At 54.1% G+C, this 24478-nt stretch overlaps 1 protein-coding gene across 1 annotated transcript in view; it reads left to right on the top strand.

The window, feature by feature from the left end:
* The window catches only part of SH3BP5 (SH3 domain binding protein 5), a 76710-nt gene that overhangs the window by 42477 nt on the left and 9755 nt on the right, over window positions 1-24478 (top strand). Inside the window, exon 4 of the mRNA XM_043474759.1 lies at window positions 19918-20082. Coding sequence (XP_043330694.1) covers window positions 19918-20082 — 165 coding nt within the window. The remainder of the gene's footprint in view (window positions 1-19917; window positions 20083-24478) is intronic.

The raw sequence follows: 24478 nt of genomic DNA, 5'->3' as shown, positions 1-24478 counted from the left end.
TCCTGCCTCCTGGAGCCCCCTTCTCCAACTTATCCCTCCCTAACTTCCCCACTGACTCTTGACAGAGACAGTTCTGCTGATAATCCTGCTCAGAAACTATGGTGGATGTGATGGTTACTTTTGTGTGTCAACTTGGCTGGACTGCAGTGCCCAGATACATGGTCAGACATTATTCTGAATGTTTCTGTGAGGGGATTTACTGGATGAGAGTCATACTTATACCCATGGAATTCCAGTAAGCAGATTGTTTTCCGTGCTGCGGTGGGCCTCACCCAATCAGCTGAAGGCCCGGACTGGAGCAGAAGACCCTCTCCCCGTGAACAAGGGGGATTTGTGCAGCAGAGGCCTGTGGACTTGACCTGTAATATCTGGGAATATCAGCTGCAATATCAGCCCTTTTCTGGGTCTCCAGCATGCTGGTCCAGCCTGTAGATTTTGAACCTCTGACTTCCATCATCATGTGAGCCAGTTGCTTAAAAATAAATCTCTTTATATGCACACATCTTTCTCAGTTTATAATGGGATGACATCCTGATAAATCCATCATCAGTTGAAAATATCAGTTGAAAGTGCACCTAACACGCCCAGCCTCCCACACATCCCCGCTCAGCCCAGCCCCCCACGTGTGCCCAGAGCACGCACATTAGTCTGCCGGTGGGCAGGACCCTCTAACACAAGGCCTCAGGCAGGCAGGCAGTTCAGTCACTCAGTCGTGTCTGACTCTCTGTGACCCCATGAACCGCAGCACGCCAGGCCTCCGTGTCCATCACCAACTCCCGGAGTTTACTCAAACTCATGTCCATTGAATCGGTGATGCCATCCAACCATCTCATCCTCTGCCGTCCCCTTCTCCTCCTGCCTTCAATCTTTCCCAGCGTCAGGGGCTTTTCCAATAAGTCAGTTCTTCACATCAGGTGGCCAAAGTATTGGAGTTTCAGCTTCAACATCAGTCCTTCCAATGAACACCCAGAACTGATCTCCTTTAGGATGGACTGGTTGGATCTCCTTGCAGTCCAAGGGACTCTCAAGAGTCTTCAAGGCCTAGTTTATCATAAAGGATTGACCATCTTACGGAATTTCTGAAACACCATACTGGAATGGAAAAACCGAGCAGAGTGTGGGTGCAGATGGTTGTCAGAGCGTGGGTGGTTCACCCTTGTGGTCTCGGGGCTGTGTCTGCCCTGCGTATGGTTAGAGAGAGGGCCGTGCTTCACATCTCTCGCCCCGAGAAAGGCCCACCTTCAGAGTAAGTGTCTACTGACTGTGCATCACGTTTGCCCCGTCGTGAAGCAGGTAACTTATAAGTTGAACCGTCGTGAGTCGAGGATCAGCGGTGTCTACATGGCCCGTTGGTTCTGTTTCTCCAGAGAAAGCTGCCTGACCCAGCACTTCTTCCATCCTTGGTGACCAGCCCAGATCTGACTGGAGCACGCAAGGCTTTTCCTAGCCCCTCTCACCTCCACGTCTGCTCCTGTGCGTGCTGAGCCCGCGTGGGCCCACCCCCTGCCCCGGCCACCTCTGTTAGCTGCCAGCCGTATCGTGTTGCTTCACGCACAACCTTTGGGTCCATCAAGGGGTTTCACATCCGTGCCCACCCTGTTCTCTTTGCCTGGGATGTTTTCCTGCCAGGCTGACGACTGTGAAGTTCAAAACAGTGGCCAGTAGCCCCTTAAATATAAATCATAAAATGAAATGTAACTCAAAGGTCAGTTTCACCAGCCACACGTCACATGCTCACTCAGCACAGGTTCCTGGCGGTGACTGTTTGAGGACGTTGCAGACAGAGGGCCTTTCCATCATTGTAGACAGTTCTGCCGGAAGCTTTCACCCTTTGCCTGATGGCCTGATAAAATGAAGAGACCGGTCAGTGCACCTTCTGGAGACTTCCTGCAGGCTCCCTCCTGTACTGAGGTCTCCTTCAGCTTTGCTTTGAGAGTTTGCTGAAAGCTGTGGATGTCATTCTCTGAGAACACACACATGCGTGTGGGTGCGTACATCATAAACAGCATTTCAAGGTGTAATCATCAGCTCCCCTTAGGGGTCAGGCCTGTCCCGTGGGTTAATAATAACCCACACGATAAGCTAATACTGCAGCCTGAGACCTGCTTGCTGGTATAAAAAGCTGATGCTTCTGTCCTGCTCACGTCCGCCTGTTCTGTATTTTACGTGGTGGTGGTTTTATTTTTCTTTTCCTTCACATGTTTTAACTCACTTGCTTCTCAGAGCAACCCACGAGGTGGCTTCTGCTGTCCACGTTTTGCAGGGGAGGAAACTGAGGCCCAGAGCATTCGAATGCTCAGGGTCCCTCAGCTAGTGAGTGGCCTGGCCAGGGTTTGACCCAGGCAGCCTGAGTTCTGCATCGGGGTTCCTAACCTTTCCGACAGGGCTGAGAAAGCTGCCTGCCCCTGCATGTGAGCTCCTAAGGACTCAGATTGCATCTTGCCTCCCTGGCCTTTGCGGGTCTCCGTGGTGCCTGGGGTTCCGTCGAGGGGAGACGGCTGCTGGGGGAAGGGGGTCCTGGGTCTGCTGCGGTTTCGCAGCAGCTTCAGGTAGAGTGGTCTCAGCCCCAAGACCTTGGATTCTCCTGCTGCGTGTCTTTTCCTCTCTTCCTTCCACTGGCTGTGATTTGTTCCTGAGCCCCTAGGGCTGGGAGAAACTCCGAGTCCCCGAGACCGGCTTCGCCTGGCAATCCCTGGTGGAAAGCCAGCCGGTGCCCAGCTGGCCCTCCTAAGCCAGGGGCCCCACCGTGCCCTGTCCCGAGCCTCCTGTCTGCCCCAGAGGCCTCGGTGCTCGAAGCGGCGTGGCCTCTGGGCGTGTGTGCTCCCATGTCCTGTTGTGGCGATGGCCTCCTCGGGCCAGGGGCAGCCGGCTCTCCCGTATGCTGAGCCAGGGAGGAGGGGTGTGTGTGTTTACTTTCGCTTCCTTCCTTCCTTCCTTTTTCATCTGTGTCCCCCTGACCTTGAGTCCTTTGCGGGTTCGTCTTGAGCTGGTAGTTAAAACTGAGCCAAGTCACGCTGACCCAGAGGCGGAAGAGGGCCTGGTGGGGAGGGGATGACCTTTGAGTGAATCAGTTGCTCCTTTGGCTGTGCTTAAGTGTCCCCGGCAACCTCTGGTGCCATACGATCCGGGGCAGGCCGAGGCCTGGAGGAGGTGGGACGGGGCAGCCAAGGTCCCTGACTGATGAAGGGCTGGGAACAGCACCTGTTTTCACGTCGCAGTCCTGCTGGCAGGGACTCACGGACGTACAAAAAGCATCCTTGCCTTCACGGAGTTGGCTGTCTGGTCAAGAAGGCCAAGTGAAGGATGACGTCATTCAAGATGTGCTGTCAGTATATTTGGGAAATTTCCAAAGGGTTTTTCCACCTATACTACCTTATAACATGGCAAAATGCTATAATACAAGTATAGACATTTGGTCCCATGAATTCTGAAGGGGTAAGATGTCACCCAGGACGGAATTTCTCAAAAGACGCACTGGGACCTGCATGGTATATTGTTCAGCTTGGAGGAGGTGAGGTCCAGTGGAAGGAGAACTGTTTAGATCTTGAGAGAATGGCATTCCTGCCTTTTCACGTCATGGCAACGGACACTTCTGAGGATACGTGCGCCCAGAGAGACGTTGATTTAATAGTGGGAGACAGAAGAAAATCATAAGGTGCGTTAGGATGGCCGACCACCAGGAAGTCATTTGTGGCTTATCATTTGTACCTGAATTAAGCAGGCATTACTTTTTTTTTTAGTATGGAGGATAGCGGCTTTGCAGTGTTGTGTTTCTGCTGCATAACAATCAGCTGTTTGTATCCACACCCCATCCCACCCCCCAGGTCGTCACCCAGCCCCGAGCTGAGCCCCTGTGCCACATAGCAGCCTCCCACCAGCTGCCCATCTTATGGTTGTGCACGCCTGCTACTCTCCCCGCTTGTCCCACCCTCTCCTTCCCCTTCACTTCATGGCAAATAGATGGGGAAACAGTGACAGACTTCATTTTTTTTGGGGCTCCAAAATCACTGCAGATGGTGACTGCAGCCACAAAATTAAAAGACGTTTGCTCCATGGAAGGAAAGTTATGAGCAACCTAGACAGCTTATTAAAAAGCAGAGACATTACTTTGTCAACAAAGGTCCGTCTAGTCAAGGCTTTGGTTTTTCCAGTGGTCATGTATATGGATGTGAGAGTTGGACTATAAAGAAAGCTGAGCACTGAAGAATTGATGCTTTTGAACTGTGGTGTTGGAGAAGACTCTTGAGAGTCCCTTGGACTGCAAGGAGATCCAACCAGTCCATCCTAAAGGAGATCAGTCCTGGGTGTTCATTGGAAGGACTGATGTTGAAGCTGAAGCTCCAATCTTTTGGCCACCTGATGCGAAGAGCTGACTCACTGGAAAAGACCCTGATGCTGGGAAAGATTGAGGGCAGGAGGAGAAGGGGACGACAGAGGATGAGATGGTTGGATGGCATCACCAACTCGATGGACATGAGTTTGAGTAGGCTCTGGGAGTTGGTGATGGACAGGGAGGCCGGGCGTGCTGCATCCACAGGGTCACAAAGAGTTGGACACGACTGAGCGACTGAGCTGAACTCCTTCCCCTCCCGTGTCCATAAGTCTGTTCTCTATGTCTGTGTCTCTATTCCTGCCCTGCAAGCAGGTTCATCGGCACCATTTTTCTAGACTCCATATACATGCGTTCATACCCAGTAGTTTTCCATTTCTGACTTCCTTCCCTTGGGTGACAGACTCTAGGTTCATCCACATCACTTCCAAGTGACCCGATTTTGTTCTTTTCTGTGGCTGAGTAATAAACAGGCATTTCTTAGGCGTCTGCAGTGTACATTGGCTAGGTTTGGGGAATGAACCATTCAGTAATGGTCTCTCCATCATGGAGGCTCCCCGGGTCGCTGGGTGATGCTCTGTAGAGAGATCCTGCAGCTCCCTGAGAGCTTATTTAATGCTGCAGCACCAGCTCCGTGGGCCCTCGGCCTGGAGAGCTGCCTGGGTGTCTGGCCACCCAGCGTGTGTTGGGGGTCCAGGGGTTGAGGCCTCCTGCTGTTCCCCCTCCTCCTCACCTCCCTTCAGGGCCCCCCTGTGGGTGACTTCCAGGCTTTTAGGTCAAGGCTAGAAAGCTTTGAGAAGGCTTCCCAACCGTCCGTCCCGCATTGCCCAGTGAGTTAAGGGAAGTCACTTTGTCTGGACTGGGTGTGTCCCCTGCCCCTTGGGAGTGAAACCAGGCAGCTATGTGAGGGAGACACGGACTGGTGGAGGCCAGTCCCGGCCTGTGTCAGGAAGCTGTCCAGGTGATGAGCCTCTCTCTGGATCCCAGCCTGGCAGGGAAGGGGCCATCCACAGATACTCCTCTTAACAGCATCTGAGTATTTCCTATCTCAGAGGCAGGAAACCTGTTCTTGAACCCATTTCTTTTCATCGTGTAGATGCTGCAAACATCTTTGGAGCCCATTTGGTCCTTGGTATAGAGCTGGAGGTGTAACCATAAATTTACCAAAGGGTGTAACCCCCTTTGCTAACCATAAATTGGTTTTCTGTGTCTTTGTGTCTCTTTCTGCTTTGTAAATAAGTCCATTTGTATAATTTTTTAGATTCCACGTGTAAGTGATATTATGTCTTATTTCTCTCTCAGACTTACTTCGTGTAGTATGATCATCTCTTGGTCCATACATATTGCTGCAAATGGCATTATTTCATTCTTTTGTATGACTGAGTAATAGTCCATTGCGTATCTACACCACATTTTCTTTATCCATTCATCACTTGATGAACATTTAGGTTGCTGCAGTCTCCTTTCTAGCTGTGTGACCTTGGATCAATTGCTTAATCACTATTTCTTTGAGTGTCAAATGGATATGGCAATATTTAACAGCAGGGCTGCAGGCTGGATTCCGTAAGTGAATCCTGGTCCAGCAGAGGTCCGATAAACACTCCTGCATTGGTTCCTTATGTCCTCCTGGCAACAGGAGTGAGGTGCGGGGCGGGCAGGCTTGATTACTGCCCTTTTTGTGCGATGATGTGCTTTTTCCTTGTAAGTGGGTGTTTTCCTTCCCCTGCCTCCATCTCTGCCCAGGACAGAGAGAGAGCTGAGGTTTTCAGTCATAGCAGAACAGATCAAGATTAGAGATGACAAATTCTGCACAGCTGCGGTGGTTTGGCCACTCACAGGATGTCAGGCTCCTGTAGGACTCTCCACAGTTTTGATACATTGTATTTCAAGATTGCAGAGGGGCAGGGTGGGTTTTGACAGATCTGGAGCCCCTTGGTATTGTATATCTGTCTCTTTCTTGGCCCTTTACTTCCCCTTATTGGCAATCCTGTAGGTGTTTTATTTTTCCTAATTTTTATTTATTTAAATTTTGTCTTTCGTGAAGACCACCCTTGACAAATACGTTTGGTTTCCCAGATTTATTATTGATAGTGAGCAGCATTTTCTGGAGTTTTATAATTACTTGGCAGGTTCAGTTCATTTGCTCAGTCGTTTCTGACTCTTTGCTATCCCATGGACTGCAGCACATCAGGCCTCCCTGTCCATCACCAACTCCTGGAGTTTACTGAAACTCATGTCCATCGAGTTGGTGATGCCATCCAGCCATCTCAGCCTCTGTCAGCCCCTTCTCCTCCTGCCTTCAATCTTTCCCAGCATCAGGGTCTTTTCAAAAGACTCGGTTCTTCGCATCAGGTGGCCAAGGTATTGGAGTTCCAGTTTCAGCATCAGTCCTTCCAATGAATATTCAGGACTGATTTCCTTTAGGATGGGCTGATTGGATCTCCTTGCAGTCCAAGGGACTCTCAAGAGTCTCCTCCAACACCACAGTTCAAACGCATCAATTCTTTGGCGCTCAGCTTTCTTTATAGTCCAACTCTCACATCCATACATGACTACTGAAAAAAAAATTACTTGGCAGGTAAAATAGCAAAAATGGTAACTGATGGACCAAAGGCTTCAAAAAGTACTTTACCCCTTTCTGTTATGGAATGCTTGAAGTGTACACGAAAGTAGAGAGAGTTATTAGTGAACCCAAGCACCTCTCACCAGCGTCAGCTATGGTTAATATCTTGCAGTCTGTGTTCCCGACACTCCCCAGTTTTTATTTTAAAGCTGTTCACAGATATTGTATCACTTTACCCATAAATACTTAATTTTTTTTCTCTAACAGATAAGAAACCTTAAAAGTATCACATTTTTACATCTAACAAAATGGATAAAAGTTCTTTTTTGTACCATCTCCTACCCAGTTCTTTTTCAGATTTCCCTGGCTGTTTAAACAGCGTCCTTTCTCATGGTTGGTTTAAAACATTTGACTGGAAATGGCGGTTATATTTTTCATGTGATAAATGGTGGGGGGGGCCCCCCTTTTTCCCTCATGTGATGCTGTTACTCAACCCACTGACATAACTCTGAGTGTAAGGAGAGAACTGTGTGGTCGATAAATAATAAAGCAACAGCCAGTTAAGAAGTGCGTCAATAAGCAATTTTATAAGCTTTTTATTATGGAAAATTTGCCAGTGTAGACAGTAAAGATGACAGCAAAAGCGCAATAGCTCAGTGGTAGACTCACCCGCCAGAAAACTGCATTCTAGACCGTGGCCTCAAAAATTCCTGCTGTAATTACGCGTCTTCAGTTCTTGGAACCAGGCCCCCTGGGAGTTAGCGGCGGCCTTGGCCGCCGGTCTGAGAAGTCCGGTGCCCTGCTCAAGGTCGAAGGCCTGAGTCCGTGGTCACTGTTGACGCCTGCTGCTCCCACTCTTTGGGCGCAGGACGCTGCCTCTCAGAGGCCCAGCTGTGCGGGCGGTCAGTGCCTCTTCTGTGCGGGGCAGGAAGGTTTCTTTTGTTGGCACCATGGTCCATGAAGAGCCCGGGTCCCTTGGCTTGGAGAGCCGTGAGGGGCCCTGTTTGTGCACGTGGCCCTGCTGGGACCACCTTCTGGAGAGCAGGCCCTGGCAAGGTTGGCATCTCTGCTCACAGCCCGCAGATGGAGGAGGACTGTGTGCCCCCAGAGGGCCGGCTGGCCCCTACGGGGGAAGAAGGGGAAGTAGGGGGTGCGGGCAGGGGGGGTGCATTGCCAAGGCCTCTAGTCTCGGGGGCGTGACCAGCCGTGGCTTAGCTGAGGGAGTGTGGATCCCACCCTGGCACACGGTGCTTTATCCAGGCTCCTCCCGGCTCCCATGCGCCCTCCTCCCCCTGGGAAGCCAGCAGCGTATTCATGAGCTCGAAGGGCTGTCACGAGGCATCACTGCAGGGCGGGGGGCCCACACTCAGCATCACACTCTCCCCCCCAAATTCCCCGGTGTGACCAGGCCCCCTGTCATGTCTGGGTCTGTGCTGCGTTTTCCTGGGAAGCTTCCCTGACCTTGAGGCTTGGAGGTGCTATGCTTCTTGTGTTCTGGGGATGATGGGTGTGATGGGGGAGGCAGAGCTGGAAATCGGTGGGAGGACGGTACAGCACTGCCGAGTCTGGGGACCCCTCCACAGCAGAGGCTCCCTGAGTTAGCGCACGTTTGCAGGAGTTAGAGGCGGCACATGACTTGTCCCTTTGAGCAGGCCAGTTCACGTCTTCAGTTCAGTTCAGTCACTCAGTCGTGTCTGACTCTTTGCGGCCGCATGAACCGCAGCACGCCAGGGCTCCCTGTCCATCACCAGCTCCCAGAGTCCACCCAAACCCATGTCCATCGAGTCGGTGATGCCATCCAACCATCTCATCCTATGTCGTCCCCTTCTCCTGCCCTCAATCTTTCCCAGCATCAGGATCTTTTCCAATGAGTCAGCTCTTTGCATCAGGTGGCCAAAATATTGGAGTTTCAGCTTCAGCATCAGTCCCTCCAATGAACACCTAGGACTGATCTCCTTTAGGATGGACTGGTTGGAACTCCTTGCAGTCCAAGGGACTCTCAAGAGTCTTCTCCAACACCACAGTTCAAAAGCATCAGTTCTTCAGCACTATTAGGCACTGGGTTTCTTTTCTGTAAAATGAAAATGCTTGGTCTCCGTTGTTTGTGTCTCCTTGGACCCAAAGACTTGGTGGTTTGAGCCCCCTGGGCCGGGGGTCTGGGTGTGATGGTGGCTTCCTGGGTGCTGCTGGGTCATGGGGGCCTTGGCCTCGGGCACCGTCTCCTGCCCCGGGCCTGCCCTGGGATAACTCTTGCTGGCTTGGAGCCCAACCAGCTTGGAGCGAGAGAGGCAGAGGAAGCCCCGGGTGGGGGGTATGTGGGGGCGCCCTCCTGGCTGGGGTGGGGGTGGGAGAGGCTTAGCGTCTGTTGTTCTGGGTCGCAGCAGCGAGGCTCTGCTCGGGGAGCCTGTGTGGCTGGCAGGCTGTGTGAGCTGCCGTGATCGTGCGGGGGAGCAGCGTGTGAAGGTCGGGGACGCCGCAGCTGACCCGCTCAACCTGCTGACTTGGCCTAAGCGCCCTGCGCCCACTCCCGCCGGCACCTCTTGGCTGGACTGGGAGCCTCCTATAGGAAGGCAGTGGTGCCCACCGGCGGCCCGGGGCAAGTGGCCCCTGAGTGGGGTGGGTGTGGACGTGCATGCTGGTCCCAGGGGTCAGGAGCAGAGCCATGCATGGCCCAGGAAACAAGGTGCTGGGCTCCGTCCTAGGTGAACTTCCCCAAAGCTCCCAGCTGAAACCGAGTCAGACCCAGCCCTGGTCAGTCCGGAGCCTTGGATGACCAGGGGAGGCGGGCATCGTCCTGCCAGAAACTGGGTCATAGCACCCTACTGGGTGTCTGGGCCTTCCCCACCCAGGGTCTCAGCACGGTATATCCCAGAGTTCCCTTCTTATAGGTTTTTAACTGTGTGATTATTTATAATACAAAGCAAGGATGAAAATGCTGCTTTATACATTTTTATTTTATTGAAGTATAGTTGATTTACAGTGTTTTGTTAATTTCTGTGTGTGTATGTGAATGCTCAGTCGTGTCTGACTCTTGGCGACCCCATGGCCTGCAGTCCGCCAGGTTCCTCTGTCCATGGAATTTTCCAGACAAGAATTCTGGAGTGGGTGGCCATTTCCTTCTGCAGGGGATCTTCCTGACCCAAGGATCTAACCCGCGTCTCTTGGGTCTCCTGCATTGGCAGCTGGATTCTCCACCGCTGTGCCACCTGGGAATGCCCTTGTTAAGTTCTGCTGTGCAGAGAAATGATACATCTCTCCTTTCTCGTGTTCTTTTCTATTATGGTTTATTACAGGGCCTGGAATATATTTCCCTGTGCTATACAGTAGGGCCTTGTTCACCTGTGCTATCGATACATGTAATATGAACAGTTTGCATCCGCTGATCCCGGATTTCTACTCCACCCCTCCCCAACCCCTTCCCCTTCAGCCTGTGCATCTGTTTCTGTTTTGTAAATAAGTTCGTTTATATCATATTTTAGAGTCCACAGATAAGTGCATCATGTGCTACTTATCTTTCTGACTTTGCTCAGGATGACACTCTCTGGGTCCATCCATGTCACTGCACATGGCATTATTTCATTCTTTCTAACGGCTGAGTAATATTCCATTGTGTGTGTGTACTGCGTCTTCCTTTTTCTATGCGTCTGTCCATGGACTTTAGGTTGCTTCCTGAGCAGCGATTAGGTTGTGTATAGTGCTGTGTGGCCAGAGGGGTGCGTGTATCTTTGGGAATTAGTTTTCTCTGGATATACGCCCAGGCTTCCCTTGTGGCTCAGCTGGTAAAGAATCCGCCTGCAGTGCAGGAGACCTGGGTTTGATCCCTGGGTCGGGAAGATCCCCTGGAGATGGGATAGGCTACCCACTCCAGTACTCTGGCCTGGAGAATTCCATGGACTGTATTGGTCCATGGGGTCACAAAGAATCGGACATGACTGAGCAACTTTCATTTCTGGATATATGCCCAGGAATTGCTGGATCCTATGGCAGCTCTATGTTTAGTTTTTTTTAAGGGGCCTCCATACTATTCTCCATTGGAGGAGGAAACGGCAACCCGTTCCAGTATTCCCGACTGAAAATCCCCGTGGACAGAGGAGCCTGGCAGGCTACCATCCATAGGGTCACAAAGAGTCGGACGCGACTGAGCGTGCCGGCTATTCTCCTGGTGACTGCACCTACCTACGTTCTCCCCAACAGTGTAGGAGGGTTCCCTTTCCCTCCACACCCTCTCCAGCATGTACTATTTGTGGACTTTTTAGTGATGGCCATTCTGACCCGTGAGAGGTGGTGCCTCCTTGTAGTTTTGATCTGCATTTCTCTGATAATTGGTGGTGATGAGCACAAAGGTGCTGTTTTGATGGACACACACCAGAGCTGGTGGATGGCAGCTGAGACCTCCCACCAGCCTTCATTCGTGGTGGGCCCGTGTCTCAGACAGCCTGTGCAGTGAAACTTCTGTGATGTTGGAAATGTTCTGTGTCTGCGCTGACCAGGGTGGGACCACTGGCCGCACGTGACTCACGAGTACTCATCAGTCTGGATCCCCTCAGTGTGGCCGATGCAACCAGGAAAACTGAAAACTTAATTTATTTCATTGTAATTAAATGTAAGTAGTCACCTGTGACCAGTGGCTCCTGACGCTGCAGTTCTAGAGAATAGTAAGTAGGTAATTGCAAGTGAGAGTAGTTTTACTTTTTACTATAGAAAGTTTCACATATATATTGAGTAGTATGACCGCATATACCCTTCATCCAGCTTCTGTAAAAACTAATCCATTGGCCAATCTTACTTCACCTTTACCTCGCCACCACCCCACCCCCAGCTCTCACTTCTGTGTTTCTTTGAAGCAGACAATAGCTTTTGAATTTTTGTTTTTAAACAGCTCATCTTTAACCCCAGGATAGAATAAAACTATTTGACCTTGATTTTTTTCTCATCCCTTGTGGCTTTTTTTGTCATTTATTGAAGAGCTTTGTGGGCTTCCACTAAACCAGCTGCAGGCCCCGAATGATGTCTCTGAAGACTGCTCGAGGCTTTCTCATATTTCTGTAATGAGAAATATGCACCACGGATCTCTTATTTAATTTGTAATAATATTGTTTAATATGTTTTATATTATACAGTTTAATATTAACTGATTATGGCTCAAACTGTACATGCTGACATTTGGGACTGATTAAAACTTGATGTCCCATATGTTCAACCAATTTTTAGATCTGCAAAAAATTGGTCCAGGAAAATTGTTTGACAGAAATAATGGAGAACTCCATGGCACAGGCTGTAATGAGTAAAGTTTGTCAATGAAACTACTCAATGGTTCAGATTGATTTGAAATTGAAAAGAACTGATCCACGTGAAAATCATTTTGACTAAATAACATGAAAAACATTAGGAGCACTGGATATGAAAATGCCAGGCAACTAGAAGGACTGCCTGGCATTCTCTCCGGAAGATGCTTCTGATCACAGTGTTTGTGTCCAGAACATCTTCAGGGTCAAGGCGGCCGCTGCCCATCTCCATCTACTCTTCCCTTAACCTCAGATCCGTCTGGAAGGGCGTGGAAAGGGGAAGTTTCTGCATTCGAACGTCCCAGACTCTGGCGACTGCCCATCCCTAGGATGACTCAGAACGGACAACTGGAGCTCGAGTGAAAGCAAGAACAGCTGCCCTGCCTGCCGCCCGCTTGGACCTTCCCCCTGGATGTCCCTCCCTCTCTGAGGGCCTCTCCTCTTCCTCGGGTGGCTTGGAGAAGCCTCTTGGCTTTTCTCCACGAGCCTCTAGCCTGGGGGTGAATTCTCCCAGCAGCACGTGCAACAGTCCCCGTGAAGAGGCAAGGGCGGGACGCTACTGGTGCTCCAGTGGCTTAGGACTCTGCCGTGCTCCCAGCGCAGGGGGCCTGGGTTCAATCCCTGGTCCGCGCAGGGGGCCTGGGTTCAATCCCTAGTCCGGGAACTCCACCCCGTGTGCCACCGCGAAGACCACGTGCGGCCAAATGAATAATTTTTTTTTTTTTAAAAAGAGGCAAGGGTGAAAAAGCAAAGACGGGGCTTCTCCCCAGCGGTTGCCTGGTGCAGTGGGCACCTGGCCCTTGTCCTGAGCCCTGAGGAGCAGGAGCCGTCCCAGCTGGAGCCCTCGGGCTGCAGAAGCCAGGCCTCCTGGCTGTGTTTTCCTGGAGGCCCCACGGCCAGTAAAGGGCCAATGATGCCCTCGCACTTGGGGTGGTCTCTGCCCTCCCAGGCCAGGGACTTGCCAGGCCTCTCTGGGAGGCAGTGGGTGCCCTGTGTCCATTTCATGCCAGAGTCTCCAGAAGCCTCTTGTGGATCTGTGACTGCTCCCATCGAGCGCTGGGAGGTGTGTACAGATGGAGCCTACTTGTTCCTTAAGTAAACCCGGAGCATCCTTTTGGGTTTCAAGTGCTACAGGCTTTCAGAAGGGGATAGGGAAAGCCGTCCGGAGGACGATAGATATCTTGCTCTATCCGGAGCAAGATAGAAATGGTGACAAGATAGAACTGGTGACGGCCTGCAGCGCAGGAGTGGGGTCTGAGGGGAGGGAGCAGTGTTGGGGTGCAGGAGAAGTCCATCTCAAAAGCATGCAGCCTCAGCCTCTGCACACCCCACCATCAGCTCCCCTGGTTCCTGACTGGGAAGGAGCTGAGCTCTTACACGGAGGTGGGGGGTCCCGCTCTCCTGCACCCCCACTTTGTGGAAGGGAACTGTGCTGTCCTTGGGGGCTAACATCTTTTCTCCCTGCGACCCCCCAACCCGTCCCCGTCTATTCAGCAGTGGCCAATGTGGCCCCGGGATTAGGAGAAGAAGCAAGAGGGCCCTCGCTGGAGCAGCGCCACTTGCTCAGCAGTGTGCAGCCCAGCGAGCGGCATTTTTTTTTTTTTTTAGAAGTTTTGCTGGAAGGCCCTGGATCAGGGCTTGACTCTAGACCCACCCTTGAACTCTATGTGGCCTCAGGCAGTTCCTTTAACCTTTCTGAGTTTGGTCTCCTTCACGAGGTGGGATGCCACTTGGACTAGCTCCCAGGGTAGTTTTGAGATCCTAGTGCGGCCTGTCCCAGAACATCTCATCCTGTGCCGTCTGACTCAGAGTGGACGCTCCAACAGTAGCTGCTGTGATCTTCCTCACAGTTATCTGAACCCACACTGAGCGTCCGTCGGCAGTCAGGTACTGGGCCGGTCTCGTCTTGCAGACTCTCTCCGGGATCTGGAGCCGCCCCCAGCAGGACCACGGTGTTGGGCGGCCCAGTGACCCGACCCCTAGGCGTCTTTGGTTTCTGCGGCTGACTGGCTGGGGGGCATCCGGGGTGGGGCTCCCGTGCGGTCTTTGGTCCTCAGTGGCCCCTCTGACTGTGTGTGATTCACGGATAGACCGTCCACTTGCCCGCGATCGTGCCGTTGGTGACACTGCCCAGGGAGCAGACGCCTCGTGGTAGAACAGAAACAGCCCCGCCCAGGGTCGGGGGGCCCTGGTTTCCTGGTGCTGCCCAGCTCCCAAGGAGCTCTGTGATATTTAACAGGTGGCCGTGCTCCTTTGGGCCTTTTATTTTTATAAATGAACGGTTGAGTTGGATGGCCCGTGAACCACCTCCACTTCTGTTGCACCCAGCATGAACATCTGGTGCCCAGCTGTGGGCTGGTGTGGGGCGGAGTCAAGGCCGTGACTGCGGCCTCGGCAGAGGTTCCCTACCTCCTTCTTCCGAAGACCGCGGGAATCCACAGTTTCCAAGCTGGCGGGGCCAGTGTCTAATGAAGGTCCCTTTCAGTTCAGTTCAGGTCAGTCGCTCAGTCATGCCTGACTCTTTCCGACCCCATGGACTGCAGCACGCCAGGCCTCCCTGTCCATCACCAACTCCTGGAGTTTACTCAAACTCATGTCCATTGAGTCGGTGATGCCATCCAACCATCTCATCCTCTGCCGTCCCCCTCTCTTCCCTCCTTCAATCTATCCCAGCATCAGGGTCTTTTCAAATGAGTCAGTTCTTCACATCAGGTGGCCAAAGTATTGGAGTTTCAGCTTCAACATCAGTCCTTCCAATGAACACCCAGGACTGATCTCCTTTAGGATGGACTGGTTGGATCTCCTTGCAGTCCAAGGGAGTCTCAAGAGTCTTCTCCAACACCACCGTTCAAAAGCATCAATTCTTCAGCACTCAGCTTTCTTTATAGCCCAACTTTCACATCCATACATGACTACTGGAAAAACCATAGCCTTGACTAGGCGGACCTTTGTTGGCAAAGTCATCTCTCTGCTTTTTAATAGGCTGTCTAGGTTGGTCATAGCTTTCCTTCCAAGGAGTAAGCATCTTTTTATTTCATGGCTGGCCCCTTACCAGATCTATTCACGGGCTGCCTTTTAATGCTCTTTGCATAGAGTGGTATCTGTGAAAGCCGTTACGTGTTCACAGGTCGGGAAGGCCTGTCACCTTTTTCCCATGTTGCATCTTGACACCTCTGCTGGTGTTTCCTCCTCAGAGCCGTGTTGGGCGGGCCTCGCTCTGGTCTGGTTTGCTAACTGGCTCGGGCCCCTGTGCGCACCAGGGAGCCCTGAATCAGCTAATGAATTAACATCAGGACTGGAGTCCTTTGTTGGAGTTTGAAGGTAAAACTCAGTTGGTTGTGCCAAAGATTTCTAGGTGTCGTCTTTCATACGATGGTGAAAACCGGATCGCCTGCTTTTTTTTTTTTTAACCTTTTACTTTTTTTTTATTGAAGGGTAATTGCTTTACAGAATTTTGCTGTTTTCTGTCAAACCTCAACATGAATCAGCCACAGGTAGACATATATCCCTTCCCTTTTGAACCTCCCTCCCATCTCCCTCCCCATCCCACCCCTCTAGGTTGACACAAAGCCCCTGTTTGAGTTCCCTGCATCATACAATGAATTCCCATTGACTATCTGTTTTACATATGCTAATGTAAGTTTCCATGTTACTCCCTCCATACATCTCACCCTCTCCTCCCCTCTCCCCATGTCCATAAGTCTGTTCTCTATGTCTGTTTCTCCATGGCTGCCCTGTAACTAAATTCTTCAGTGCCATTTTTTCTAGATTCCGTGTATATGAGTTAGAATACCGTATTTATCTTTCTCTTTCTGACTCACTTTTGGACTCTCAGTTGGCTTCTGATTTTCGAGGTCACGTGTCCTGTTAGGACGCAGGCAAGCAGTCTGAGTGAAGCCTCCTCACTCTGACATGGGCGTGAGCTCTCAGATGCCCCCGTATTTCCATGGCCGAGCCTGGTGCCTCACTCCCTCTCCATCAAGGACTCTGCCCTAAGAAAGCTTTGATTTCACTCTTAGCAACGATCCCATGTGCTTTACACCTGTCACTTGTCACTGTCTGTCTGGGAATTTGTAATGAATGCGTCTGTTTTCCCAGCTGAGCTGGAACTCATTATTTTGCTGTGGGCTGCATCTCCCTTCGCCCCCAGAACTTAGCGTCCAGGAGGTGCCTCATCGACGGCTGATGGCCCGTGTCCTGCCGGGGGGCGGGGTCTGATGCCTGTTCCCCTCCCCATGTGTGTGCCTTCCTGGCTCTTCTTCATGTATGTGAAAATGTTTACAAAATTCCCTACAAAGAGGTCAGGCACTTTGGGGTTCTTTAGGAAGCGCCCAGTTTGTTTCCTTGGACTTAAAGGTGTAACATGGGCTGTGTGCAGCTAGAAGGACGTTGAGAGAGATTAGACCGGCCTGTGCAGGCTGCTGTAGTCATGTCTATCAAGTTTGCAGAATAGCCCAGCTGTGTGGAGGGAAAGATACATTATCATGTAGGTTTAGATTTGGCTGATTATCCTTCCTCATGTGGTGGCTCAGATGGTAAAGAATCCGTCTGCAATGAAGGAGACCCGAGTTTGATCCCTGGGTTGGGAAGATCCCCTGGAGAAGGACATGGCAACCCACTCCAGTGTTCTTGCCTGGAGGGTCCCATGGAGAGAGCAGCCTGGTGGGCTACAGTCCACGGGGTCGTAAAAAGCTGGACATTGCTGAGCGACTAACACTTTCACTTTGGTGGAATGTTAACAGAAAACCCTCAAATGACACTGGCTTAAACATGAAACTTTATGTTCTCTGTTGTGTGAAAAGTCAGGGCAGGGCCTAATTTTCTGTTTTTTTCATCCTTAAGGGAATTGCCTCATGATACAATACGACTGTTGAAGCACCAGCCATTGTATTCATGTCACAGATGGAAAGACAATCCTGGAAGTCTCACTCCATGTCCTTTTATATCTCATTAGGTAAAAGTAACAGAGGCACTCACTATAGTGACAGCTGGGAAGAAGGGTCTTAGCTGGGACATTGCCTCACCTGGAGACAGGAAGGCTCTATTTCCAAGAAAGATGCAAAGAACAGACAGTGGGTACAGAACACAGGCCCAGCACTTAACTTGAGTGAATGAACGGATGAGGGGATAAGTGATGGAAAGATGCCGTTTGGTTTCTGTGGGTTAAATGTAGACCAAACCATCATGTTAGCAGGATCTGCGATACTACAAGGAAAACCCATTTCTGGTATCACAGGAGGGAAGGAACCTTGGGGAAATTCCCCAGGGACTTGACAGAGCTCGTGTTCTTCTGCAGGGCCACTTCAGGTGGCCTTCCTCTTTTCCTTCCTTGCAGGGTGTGGTTCTCTTATTTGGAAGGCAGCAGATAACACGGCAGCCGGTGACGATGGGCTGGACCCAGATCACAGTAACCACATTTCAGAAGGTCCCCGTGAGAGCATCATCTTTTTTTGTTTGTTTGAAGAAAGAAAAGTTTTATAACTCAAGCAGGACAACCTGGGAGAAGAGAGTTTATCCTTAAATGTTGCTGAATTGAAATACTAAAGTGAAGGTGAAAGTCGCTCAGTCACGTCCAACTCTTTGCAACCCCATGGACTATACAGTCCATTCTCCAGGCCAGAATACTGCAGTGGGTAGCCTTTCCGTTCTCCAGGGGATCTTCCCAACCCAGAGGTCGAACCCGGGCCTTCCACACTGTAGGCAGATTCTTTACCAGCTGAGCCACCAGGGAAGCCCAAGAATACTGGAGTGGGTAGCCTATCCCTCCTCCAGCAGATCTTCCCAACCCAGGAGTCGGACTGGGGTCTCCTGCATTGCAGGCGGATACCAACTGAGCTATCAGGGAAGCCCTAAACTAAAATTTCCCTACATACAAATCCCTTCTTAGAAAAAGTCCCGCGTGGTTAATTATGGTCTGCTGGCGCTGGTTTGCAGCCTGTAGGTCGGCCTGAGGTTCGGTGTCGGGCTGCGTCTCGATGCTGCGGGCCTTCCAGCACGTCTGGGCCGGCGGTCCAGGGCTGTCCCCGCCCTGGAGGGGCACTGTGGAGCTGGGGCCCAGGCCCTGCAGTGGTGAGTCTGCTGTTGGCAGCGGACCGCGCTGTCTTCTTGGGAGGTCTGTCAGCTCTCAAGGGTGGCCCCCGGCTGCTAGAGGCGCAGCGGGAGGGCCCGGGGCCACACGATGGGAGTGGGTCGCAGAAGGCAGGTCCCCTGGTTACCTGACATGCGCTCAAGGCCCCCGTTGTTTTTTTTTTTTTTTTAATTTTGGCCGTGCTGGGTCTTCCTTGTGGCATCCGACTCTGAATTTGCAGCACATGGGCTTAGCTCTCCGGCGGCATGTGGGATCTTAAGCTACCCCGCCAAGGACGGAACCCGTGTTCCCTGCCTTGCAAGATGTCTTCTCAGTCACTGACCCCCAGGGAAGTCCCCCAAGGCCTCCGTCCTTGATTCCCCTTTAAAATCCTGATCAGGGTCTTTGTCACGCCTCCTGGAGACGCTCTGTTCCCTCTCTGCTTCCTCTCAGCACACACCCCTACTCCAGCCAACCCTGAATTTTCAAATCATCCTGACTCCCAGCCCTCAGTTCAGGATTGTCCTTTAAGAAGCCATCCTGGGTCCGCGCCCCCAGGCTGGGTGTGACCTGAAGTGCAAAGTGATGGCCCCGAGGTGGGGGTCACACATCCCTCCCTCCCCGCCCCGGGGCTGATGGACTCCAAGTCTGAGTTTGCTCTTCTTAACCACCTTTGGAAAAAGGCCGGTGGTTTCCAAAGACTTGCTCTGGGTCACAGGAGGCTGGCTTGGGATGGGGGAGGGCCTGGTTCCCTGACTGTGAATGAGCTAAGTAACGTTCAATTTTCTAGTCCCAGTAAAAAAAAAAAAAATAGCAGGTGGAATTAGTTTTAATAGTATATTTTAACCCAGTAGGTACAAAATACTGTCATTTCATCATGTAGGCAACACGGATGTTAGTTAAGGAGATCACTTTTCTCTCTCTGGGTTGAGACTTTAAAGGGTGGGGTGTTCACACTCATTTTAGATTAATGACGTGTTACCTTCTCAAAAGGTCCAGAGCTTGGCCGCTGTTTCTATTGATTCTCCCACTTGAGGGTCCTTGAGAGCAGGGACGGCGCTGTGACCATTAGGGTCTTCCCTGCACCCGGTCGCTGGTGTGGGTGCGTGTGATGTGAGTGGGGTCCTGTTCTGAAGCATCCCCACTCCAGGGGCCAGGACTCCGAGCGGCTGGAGTCAGGTCACAGCTGCGTGAGCTTGGGAGTCAGCCTGGGCCTCCTGGAGCCAGGGTCCCCACCCAGAATGATGCTGCTGCTGGACTGTTTTCTCCAGGGCCTTTTGGATTCTCCCGAGCTGTGAACTAGACCACGGGTCTGGGCAGGGGGTGGGGGGGGCGGTTGGGGACACTGCCCTGGCCCCACCGGCAAATGCGAGCATCTCTGTGAAGGCCCGCGGTTGGCACACCTGCCGCACGTGGGCTACTCTGCTGCCTCTTAACTCCGATCCAGAGCCGGCTGGTGCATCTGGGTCCGCTGGGTCCCAGGCTGGAAGACCCTCCACGCGCCCCATCTGGCGTCTCCACGTGCCTGCGGGTGCCCGGCCTGTCCCCGCTCCCGGCTGCACATGCAGAGAAGGACCGCGCCCGTGCAGACCCTCGGGACGCCCACCTCCTGGGGCGGGAGTTATAACGGGCCCGGCCGGGTCCGCGGTCTCACGAGGTCTCTCCTGCGCAGGCGCAGCTGGAGGCTCAGCGGGCCACCCAGGACTTCCAGAGGGCCACCGAGGTGCTCCGCGCCGCCAAGGAGACCATCTCCCTGGCCGAGCAGCGGCTGCTGGAGGACGACAAGCGGCAGTTCGACTCGGCCTGGCAGGAGATGCTGAACCACGCCACCCAGAGGGTACGAGTCTCTGCGGGGCGCGCCTGTGTGCACTCACCTGCGTGTGGGCGGGCTTGCGGCGGGAAGGGGGCTGGGCTTGCCCCCTCCTGGGGTTCCTGCATCCCTGGGGTGCGTGTGCCTCTCAGACCCCCGATTTCCCGCTGGTTTCCCTGAGCAGAGCAAACAGGCATGTTGTACACCCACAAGTGGTCATCTCTGGGGTGGGGTTGGGGGGGTCTCCACGGGCCTGGTACTAAGCCGTCCTCCCTGGTGGCAGCCTCCTGATGCCAGGCGTAGCGGCCCCATCCTTGCCAGCTGAGGTCCCTCTGGTTCAGATCATCCTCGACAGTCCTGACCAGTGGGGGCTTCCTCAGGGGACCCCCGGTCCTTCTCCAGGGTCTCCTCTCTCTGAGTCCCCGGGGTCCGGCAGGGTTTGGAGCTCGGGGTGGACGATCTGGATGACCTGGCGGGCCTGGCCTTGGGGCGTGTGTGCCCTCAGTGAGAGGTGGGACATGGCGGCTGAGGCCTGAACCCCGGGGGTGCCCAGGCTGGGTGCGGTCTGGGGAACCAGAGTGCCTGCAGGAAGCGGGCTCTGCAGGCTCTGGGCTTCACTGGCTGTGCCTGCTGGCTTTGAGGTCATCATGGGGCATCATTCAGCAGCTCCCGGGACCTGCTCTCTGACCACAGGCCTGAGTATCAGCAGTGATGGTGTTGCTGGATGCCTCGCCTCTCCCTGACTCGCCCAGGCTCCAAAGGGTCCTGCGGGATGTTCAGTGCTCCTCCCCCTCCTCCAGCTGGTTTGCTGAGGCCTTGGATGTGGGGTGACGTAGGGGTGGGGGCTCCCGAGAGGCCGCCTGCGAGGCTAGAACAGAACTTTTTCCAGTGTCACCTGCCACTGTGGGCTCAGGTCCTGGAGGACATGGTGATTAAAGATGGCCTTGAGCTTCCCTAAGTAGAACACCTGACTCACAAAGGGCTGGGACTTGGTGTTGAATCCACGTTGACTCCACCACCGCCAACCCCCTAAAGCCCAGACTCCCAAGTGGGCTTGTGTGGCCTGGAGCCTCCTGCCCCCTGGTGGACACAAGGCCTGGACAGCCAAATGCAGGCCGGGACAGCTTTCCTGGGTCCACTGGGGAGTGTCCACAGGGGAGGTCGGGAATCTTGGAAATTTACAAGTAGCCTGACAGAGTAAAAAGGATGGGGGAGGGGAAAAAAAAAAAACCTCCTTCCAAGAACTTCACTAAAGGCCTGCCTTTTCTTCCCGCCCTCCCTTTCACCCCAACCAAGATCCATATCAGCTAGTTAGGAATCATTGCAGAAATCACTTAATGTGTTCTTTACAAAAATAACAGACCATATTTCTGCTTTTTCTCCTCCTACTTGTTAAATTCCAGGGCTGTAGTAGATTGTGATGGCAAGTCCCAGAGAGGTGTCCCCAGGACCTCCACATCCCGTGGCCAAGAACACCATTCACACCCATGTTTGGGAATGGTGCTCCTTGGGGTTGTGCAGTGCGCAACCCGTGGAGCTGTCCAAGGCAGCCCTGGGCCTCCTGACATCATGTGGGAGGGCATCTGATGTGTACCCTCACTGAGGCCGCCCATGGTTTCTTGCTTGTGGGGGCGACCTCTGCAGATGAGCAGACTTCCTGGGTCACGGGCCAGGATTTCCACCCTGGGGGGCTCCTGGCCCTCTTCCCTCAGTTCCTCCCCAGTTTCAGGGGGCTCAGAGGCTGCTCCTTGACCCGAGGAGAGAGAAGGAGGGTTGCAGAGTGGCACCAGCAAGAGGCAGAGCACACGGCAGAGCTGTCTGGGACCGTGTCCCCGTGTCCCTGAGAAGCGCAGCCTGGAGGGGGCACACTCTGTGGCCGTGACGGGTGGGGCAGAAATGCTCGTGGGTGGCTCTGCTGTGAGCTGCCGTCCCGGGGCCCTGGCACACCTGGGCTTCTTGAGTGTTGGTGGACGAAGCAAAAGGTCTAGAATGTGTCCTTGCCCTCAGCTGACTTCTCAGTCCTCTGGGAAGCCTGTTTCTTCAGGAGAAGGGACCTCTTCTGTGAAGAAAGTGCCAAGGAAGCATCCAGAGAAGGATGCGGAGCTCAGCAGGGTCCAGGCCATCTTGAAAAAGCGGCCCTGCTTTGGGCGGGGTGGCCCCCACCCCAGGCACGGTGGAAGGACCCTGTGGTCCCCACATCCCCTTCCCCAGAGTCCTCTGGGTGTCCCTTCTGCTCCTCCAGACTTCTAGTGACGGCCCCAGCTGTGGTCGCCGTGGGAGCCCCGGGGTCTGTATTGCTCAGCCACTTGCAGGGCCCCAGGCGGGGGCAGAGGAGTGGTCCTGCGCTCAGTGCTGGGGTCAGCTGAGCTCCAGTGTGCTTGAGAGGCCTGCCTGGGGGTGCGCGGTCCCTGCTGCTCCCACTTGGGCTTTAGGCAGCCGACGCCCCCTGCCTCCCCAGCTCCACCTGGTTTTGCTGAGTGGCGGCCCTGAAAGGGAGGTGATAGGTTTCCACCCTCCAGGAGGGAGCCGTTGGTCTTTCTGTTTGTGCAGACAGGCCAGAGAGGAGGAAGAGGAGGAGGAGGAGGAGGAGGACGTGGCTTGTCGTGGGGAGGCGTGAACTGTTAGAACCAGCGGCTGCTGGGAGGAGAGGCCTGGGTGTGCCCTGCGCCCTGGGAGGCACCTGAGCCATCAGGCCTGCTTTTCTGTGCTGGTGGGCGGGTACCACCTGTCCCCAAGGCCCTGAGATGCCACCTCCTCGGGCTCACATGCCCAGGACTGCAGGAAGAATCAGAAGGTGGCCTGAATGGGCTGAGCGGGCCACGATGCTGCCTTCCTGGGAGTGGGGGGCCCTGCTCTTGGCTTTGGGATGCTCCGGTTGAGAGTGAGTGTTTCAAGAGGGCTAGGCGAGATGGACAGTGAGGTGAGGAGCCCAGTTCGGGTTGTTCTGCCGGCAGGGCCCCCAGCCCGACTGACACACCCGTTCAGTGCCCGCTGGTGTCCCGGCAGGCAGTGTCTCTCTGAGCAGCATCTGTGTGTCTCTGTGAGCAGAGGGCTTGGGCTGTCCTGTCCCTCCCGGGAGGGGGCCTGCTTGGCCCCTGTGCTCCCTGTCCTGCTGGCCCTGGAGGAGGCCTCTGGCGCCTCAGGCTCCCGAGCACCGGGGGCGGCTGCGTGGCATGCCCCCCAGGTCCCACTCACTGCCTGCTGCCCGCCGGGCCCGGGGCCTGGCCACTCGGGCCCCAAACCCTCCCGGTGGGTGGCAGTGGGTGGTCGGTTGTTGGACATCTGGAACCAACCTGTAGGGGCAGGAGTGCATGTCTGTGAGTTTTGGGGAACCCCAGTGAGGCTGACTTCTTTGTCGTTAGAATCCACAGAGGTTGGTGCACCCAGGGGTCAGCCCAGGAACACAGTTCCCTTGGGGGACGTGGGAGCCAGAAAAGAGTGGTTTCTCTAGGAGCCTGTCAGCCCTGGGAAGGAGGTAGGCAGCTGCACGCTTCCCGTGGAGAGTGGATGCTTGGCTGTGCCAAGCCCCCCTAAGGGCTTCCTCACTCATGCCTTTCCACCAGCACCCTGCACCAAGTCCCCTAGCACCCTGCACTGAGCCACCCAGTACCCTGCACCGAGCTCCCCCAGCACCCTGCACTGAGCCCCCAGCACCCTGCACTGAGCCACCCAGCACCCTGCACCGAGCCCCCAGCACCCTGCACTGAGCCCCCAGCACCCTGCACTGAGCCACCCAGCACCCTGCACCGAGCCCCCCCCCAGCACCCTGCACTGAGCCCCCAGCACCCTGCACTGAGTCCCCAGCACCCTGCACTGAGCACCCTGCACCGAGCCCCCAGCACCCTGCACCGAGCCCCCCAGCACCCTGCACTGAGCACCCTGCACCGAGCACCCTGCACCAGGCCCCCAGCACCCTGCACCAAGCCCCCAGCACCCTGCACCGAGCCCCCAGCACCCTGCACTGAGCACCCTGCACCGAGCCGCCCAGCGCAGCCTGTGCTGCCTCCCCCTCGCGGCCCCCCACCCCTTTCCGAGGTAGCCCTAGCAGCTTGGATCTCAGCTGCCTGAGTGACGTGGTGCTGCTGAGTGTCTGCACTGTGAGGCTGGCGGCCCAGGGCTCGGTCCCCAGTTGCTCCGAGCACCCAGGACGCGCTTCGTCGGTGTGCTTGGCCTGGAGTTGAGCCGGTTGGTGGACACTGAAAAGCAGGGTGTAGAGCGGCCGCGGGAGCCCGCAGTCCAGCCCGGGAGCCTGGTCTTCGTGGAGGTCTGGGCGCCGCACTGGCTCCTCGGGTCTGGGTTGCAGGTGTGTCTGGGCACCTCGAGGCCTGCAGGGACCTCTTCATTCCGCTTTCGTGGCCTCCACCTTCCCAGCACCCGCCCGCTGTTTTCTCAGCCCTGGGCACACAGTTCACGCCCGAGTCCA

This window comes from Cervus canadensis, chromosome 7 (genome assembly GCF_019320065.1).
Source record: "Cervus canadensis isolate Bull #8, Minnesota chromosome 7, ASM1932006v1, whole genome shotgun sequence".
Classification (NCBI taxonomy): domain Eukaryota; kingdom Metazoa; phylum Chordata; class Mammalia; order Artiodactyla; family Cervidae; genus Cervus; species Cervus canadensis.
Note: the sequence above shows the minus strand (reverse complement) of the source record. Positions and strands in the feature narration are given on the sequence as shown.